The sequence below is a fragment of the Aspergillus candidus genome (genome assembly GCF_002847045.1).
Source record: "Aspergillus candidus strain CBS 102.13 unplaced genomic scaffold BDW47scaffold_6, whole genome shotgun sequence".
Taxonomy (NCBI): Eukaryota; Fungi; Ascomycota; class Eurotiomycetes; order Eurotiales; family Aspergillaceae; genus Aspergillus; species Aspergillus candidus.
The window spans coordinates 710,588-716,587 of record NW_020194011.1 but is presented as its reverse complement, the minus strand read 5'-3'; the positions used below and the strand labels follow the sequence as shown (position 1 = coordinate 716,587).

The window sequence follows — 6,000 nt, the reverse complement described above, 5'->3', positions numbered from 1 at the left end:
TCTTTTCTTTCCTTGTTTTTTCGTTTTTTTTTTTATATCTTTTTCTTCCTCTTCTTCTCTATCGTCTGTCTTGACAGTTCTATCCGTCAGAGCCTCGTGAAATAGACCAGAGAACGAACTTCTTCAATCCAAATAGACAACAGACGTTCACTTCAAGTTCACTATGTACCATCCAGTAACAAAACAAAAGAGGGGGGGAAATTATAATATAGATGATCGAAGTCAAAAGTCAAAGTCAAAGTATAAACCGAATAAATAAATAGAAAATCAAGGATAAATTCCAGGTGGAAGAACCAACTCAGCTTACGCCGAGTAACGAGTTGGACTCTGTTTCGGAGGAGGAATGTAAGCCGATTGATCATCCACTCTGGGATTCGCCGCAACCACCGGTGCCATATGAGGAGGAGGAATGACAACGGGGTTCACGATGAGGAAGATCGGAACGGGATGCGTCAGGATGATGGAGGTGGAGGTGGAGGCGGAGGTGGATATGTATGGATTGGAAAAGAGCAGTGAAGCATCTGGCTGGAGGGGAGGATGATGACTATGTATAAAAGAAGTAGAAAAGGGAAATAAAATGAATAGAATAGAATCAGTAAAATCAGTAAAACCAGTAAAATAAATAAAATAGGCTGGAATAAATAAAAGAAAAGAAGCACCGAGAAAAGAAAAAGGAAGAATTATTATTATGATGATGATTATAATAATGACTATGATGGAAATGATAGTAATAAAATCAAATCATATAAAATAAAATCTGATGGTTTTATTTCTATTTACTTTATTATTTTATTACATGTTATCCACATTATTATTTTTTTACTCTGGTTTATTATTCAAAAAGAAAGATCAAGAATCTCAGCACTGCAGCGCAGGCTTGGAGGTAAGTAAGGTAACGTAATTTACACAAAATCAAGTTTTGGATTGATTCGCCAGAACTACTCATCCATCACAGTCAACCTACAATAACAGAATATCTCTAGTAGATACTAATATAGATTACACATAGAACCATATCCGTCCAGTCTGAACCGGCCTGACAATGATGATAATAATAATAATGAGCAAGTCGGACGGGCGGGTGTGGGCGGGTGTGGGCGGGGCGCGATGGTCACGGTCACTTGGTAAACCACCAACTAGTTCCAGTCCACTAGGAGGGAAAGTTGGTGGTAGGCCCGAGCAGCATTGGCGTCCACCTAGGATCCTTTTTTTTTCTTTACCAACTAAGTCACTATCCAGTATTTAGGAGCCAGTACCCATGATTGAATGAGGTGGGGTCGACTAGTGATCCCGAGGACCAGGCAAGGCCGCAACAATTTGGTCACCGTGGATCCTGTTTATAGATGGATTTATCTTTCTTTCTTTCTTTCTCTCCGCATACATCTTGAGTTGAAGTATTCTGTTGATCAAACTGAATGATATACTAATATACCGGAAGAAGAATCAGCAATAAGGTAGCTACAGGGTCGACAGTACACGATAGGATAGCCGAAACAAGCCATCTAGGAGACAGCCGAAGAAAAAAAAGAAGACAGCCTAATATCGGTGAAAGCTTTCCGCAGACTGAAGAAACCAAAAAAAAAAAGAAATAATAATAAAACCAACCAAACCCAGCGGGGATGGCAGAAGCAGGTACCCCGTTTCACTTTTCACTAGTCGATTGGTAATGACGTCCACAATTCGTGTCCTTGCCCTTGCCATTCATATTTCGATCTCCTCGGAAGAAATCAGATCAGGGACCACGACATCACCCGACTCTATATGTACCGGAATGTCCGATGGTGTCGAAAAAGAAACGGCCATCTGACCATTTATTAGGATAGAGGGGAGGGCAGAAGAGGAAGGGAAGGGACAAGATGACGATGACGATATGATGTCCCGAAAATTCCGCCCGACTAGGATAAATGCCGGAAGGCAAAGCAGGAGAGAACAACGATAGATTGGGTTGATGATTTCCGGAGCAGGGTACGGTAAATGACGGGATGTGCGTGGGAACCGAGAGGGAGAGATGATCTACGGGCGGGGATTGCTGTCTTTGATAGGTAGGTTGATGTTTGATGTTCAACTTTCTAATGTGAAATAGGAGAACATTAACACTTTGTATAGGATAGGCAGTACAGCGGATATGAGAAAAATAGGTGATGGAGGAGAAAAGTAGATGAAATGAATAAACCCAGTGGAGTGTAATGGTGGATTTTGGGGAAGAGAAGGGAAAGGGGCTGTGGACAGTTAGATACTCGGTCAATTAGTTCTATTGAGTTCCTTACATCTGACTATCACTAGATACTTGTATAGAATATATAGTATCGCAGATCTGATCATCATGATTTGAATCCAAGAGTACATTTGGTTTATCATCTCCATAAATTCCGTCTGATATACTTTTATATTTCCCCTTCCATACTCAAATTATACTCATACATGATCTATACAGATACATACAGTACATAATATGGTCCGTGAGCATGTCGACCGAATCGCCGACTGATTGAGGGGTTGTCTGCAGAAGTGGATCCCAATCCCCCAGTCCTCCATCCAACCATGGCTCCGCCCTGAAGACTTGACGATAACCAACTTGAAGGAGCAGCAATAGCTCTCATGTGCACCGGTCATCGAACTTGAGCTGGGAGGAAGTGGAGGTAAGAGCCCAGGCCGTATATTAGATAATATAAATATTATTTAATCTCAGTCATAATGATTTACTAAATATTAATTGTAAAAATATATAATAATAACGATGATTGTAAAACCCTCTCAGATCGACTCCGACTAACTTGAAACTAGTCTTCCCCCTCCCGTCTATCCCTCTGTCTTCAAAATCATTTTCATTTTAAACATGCTGACCATTCCCTCTCCGTAAGGTACTATTTGCTTATACTGATACCTAGTACTCCGTAGTACAAGACCAAGCATATGAAGACTGCAACACATCCTAATCGTCATAGACCATTCATTCATTAGGGCAACTCACCTACAGTACAATCCGTAGGTCACCTGCCTCCCACCCAACTACTGATAGTCGTTGATCCAATTTCACCAATATTGTTTGATCGACATGAACGCTGTCAATTAGTGCTAGTCCATGATGATTATTTTGACATGGATTTTTTTTTTATATTTCTCTCTTCTCATTTTCGCATTTGGAACTAGCCTACTATGACACTAACAAGAAAGAAAAAAGTAATAAGAAGGAATAAGAAAAAAAACACTCTAGTCATCTAATAATATAACTCATAAGATTAAGAGTGGGAACCAACGGTCATTCGTTTTGCGCTCAGATCTCGAAGTGTGCGTTTCTGCGAGTACTTACTACTTACTTACCTTGTCCAGTATGTAACTAATTCCTATCATAGGATAGGAGAGGATCGTAGGAGAAGAGGGGAAGAGCTATTGTATAGCGTCATGCGGCTGTTTGAGATTATTCCTAGATAAAATGATATACGGAGTATGGAGTAGAGGGGGCAGACACAGGGAAGGACAGACAAAAGACACAGACACACAGAGATCCGGAGGACATCGATCCATAGTCCGGTTCGGATAGGCAGGCTTCAATTCCATGGTCCAATGCGCCCTCGGGATTTCGTGGAGCACTGTGGGTGCTCACCACCCAAACAGGCAAAGACGATCCGAGCTCTGGATGGATCCCCATAACCAGCTGGGATCAGAGGAAGATGGAAATGGGAAAGACAAGAAGGCGGGAGGGGTCGGGGGGTGAGAGAAAAGATGGCTGTGTAATTACGTGGCGGTTGACCGAGGAGAAACTAAGAACGCCATCAGGCTTTAGTCCCTTTCAGATTGTCATTGCGGTTCGTGCCCGAAGGAGGGTATCTATCTTGTCTGTGAGGGGGTTAGAGGATGGAAAAGAGGGAGGGGGTGGAAAGAAGTCTGTGACAAGTAGACCGGGGCATCATCCATTACGAGTAGAATAAGCCAACCCAGGTGGTGCCCGACATGGCGGAGAAAGGAGGAGTGAAAGGGAAAAAAAAAATAATGTAAAGAAAAAGAGGAAGAAGAGGAGAAAGGAGAGGACTGTGCGCAACGACCAAAGCCTCTTCCTGCGGTTTTCTGGGTCCAAAAATGATTCCCGCCCTGCTCCGCCGATCTGCCCCCCTTTACAACCATCCAGATTCCAGAGGTAGTAAGTGGAAGACGAGACATCAGTCTTAATAGGACCGTCATATAGCCTCCCTTTTTGGGGGGTCGGGTTTTTCTCGGCCGTGCTTGTAATGTTATTATCAACGGATAGTAATAATAGGACATAATAAAAGGGGGAATTGCCTCTCCACGACTAAAGTGTTGGAATAGGTATTTAATACTAAACGTTGTACCTGAGAATAACCAGTGACCAACAATAAGAAGAACATCAGATTTAAAGATAAAGTTGTTCTTTTGCTTACATTTCTGGTGTAGTACCTTCACCAGGGTCCAGGTTCAGGGGAGAATCCCCGTTCCTTGAGCTTATATTGGATGCTACGATATTTGCCAAAACCTTGTCGGGAGATCCTCAGCAGATCGAGTCCAGTCCCTCACGGACCTGGTGAAACCTGCGATCATCGGAGGAAACCGGTGAAGAGATAGATCTATCGAGTGACCAGACTTCGGGCAAGATAGTGGACGGAGAGGGGTAAGCTGAATCAAGTCCAATGGAAGTCCAATGGGTTAAGGGAGGTGACTCAACTCCAGCTAGGGTTTGGATCGGTCTGTTATACAAGACAGCCCGAGGTGGAGGATCACGCCGATGGCGAGTCGGGGTTGATTGGCAGGTCCCGACAAAGTGGGTGAACAGCAGTCGATCTCAGTTGGCGCGTGCTTGTCAAAACTCAATTTTGTTATAGGATGTTAGAGTCTTAGAGGTATGATTTAAAAAGTAGATGTGTACTCTGTTTTGAATCAAGCTGCATTGCCTGGTTTATTATTCTCGAAGTACCACCGGTTTTCGTACCGCAGCGACGAGTAGTGTTATAGTACTAGGCAGTAGGTAGACACAGTCAGTTAGTCCAAGTGACCGACCGCCATTCAGTATTGACTATGTAATCTTTGGAGATGTTTTGAAACCGCAAAGGCCTGTACGGAGTACTGCGATCGATATTAATATTGCATGCAGCTGCACTTGGAAATTATTATCACAATTGAATATTATCATAATTATTATCCAAATTAATAAACTGAACAAATAATAAGAAACAAGGGGTACTGCTACTCCAGTTATTGGATGTCTAGAGTGCGTGGCACATGCAGGCATAAGACGTTGAGACCGGGAATTGAACCCCCTTTGCGCAAGGTCAAGTAATAATAGATCTCTACGCGTGGATATGATCTACCGAATCTAGACAACGCCGCATGAGGCCTGCTTTAGCGAACATCACCATCGAGATGTGATAGGGGTATTAATTTTTTTTGTGTATGATTATAATCATTACCATTGATCATTCCCCAGATTCATGTATATTATTCGATCATTGCCACGAGAGCCACTGTTATTATTCGTAATAGGTTTCGTAATATAAAATCCTGTCTGGGGTACTCCGTAGTCCGTACTGAGGTACAGTATCGAGCAGGAGATCTACATACAAGCCAAGACCAAAGCGCACAGGCAGCAGGACAACCGGATCAAGATCCCGTCACAGTGAGACAGACTCCTTCTTCTCAGACGGAGGAAAGAGGAGAAACCATCAAATCATGATGAATTGCTCCATATGTGTTGTCTACCTCTCGTTGGTATAAGAGTCCCCACAGGTTTAATTCCAGTATCTATCGCGATCCGCTAGTCGGTCGTAGTGGCTCCCACGCCCGAGCCCACGCTGGAGACTAGAGAGGGGCGTCTCGTATTCCAGGTCGTCCTTCTGCCCGAAGCCATACTTCTTCGATCGTGGTTTGATTTGCTCAGACCAGTTGCGCCACGAACGGTGAACCAGAGGCCTGGGTTAGGATAGGATGACAGGGATCTCTCTTCCTCTCTGTCTGACTTGTCTTCTACTCCGTACAGATTTTTTATAGATT

At 43.3% G+C, this 6,000-nt stretch overlaps 2 protein-coding genes across 2 annotated transcripts; both read right to left on the bottom strand.

Annotated features, from left to right (window-relative positions):
- Positions 1-595, bottom strand: BDW47DRAFT_100581 (uncharacterized protein). Its single transcript, XM_024811470.1, has one exon. The coding sequence runs from the start codon at positions 360-362 to the stop codon at positions 162-164; it is 201 nt and encodes a 66-aa protein (XP_024675165.1). The 5' UTR covers positions 363-595; the 3' UTR covers positions 1-161.
- An 852-nt stretch (positions 596-1,447) lies between these two features.
- BDW47DRAFT_100579 (uncharacterized protein) lies at positions 1,448-2,227 on the bottom strand. The gene has a single exon (XM_024811469.1). It carries the CDS (start codon positions 1,699-1,701, stop codon positions 1,537-1,539), a length of 165 nt encoding a protein of 54 aa, XP_024675164.1. The 5' UTR covers positions 1,702-2,227; the 3' UTR covers positions 1,448-1,536.
- Positions 2,228-6,000: the final 3,773 nt, after the last annotated feature.

What these genes read in the sequence shown, in the direction of transcription:
- BDW47DRAFT_100581 (XM_024811470.1), bottom strand. Translation starts at nt 362, where the DNA reads ATGATCAATCGGCTTACATTCCTCCTCCGAAACAGAGTCCAACTCGTT.
- BDW47DRAFT_100579 (XM_024811469.1), bottom strand. Translation starts at nt 1,701, where the DNA reads ATGGCAAGGGCAAGGACACGAATTGTGGACGTCATTACCAATCGACTA.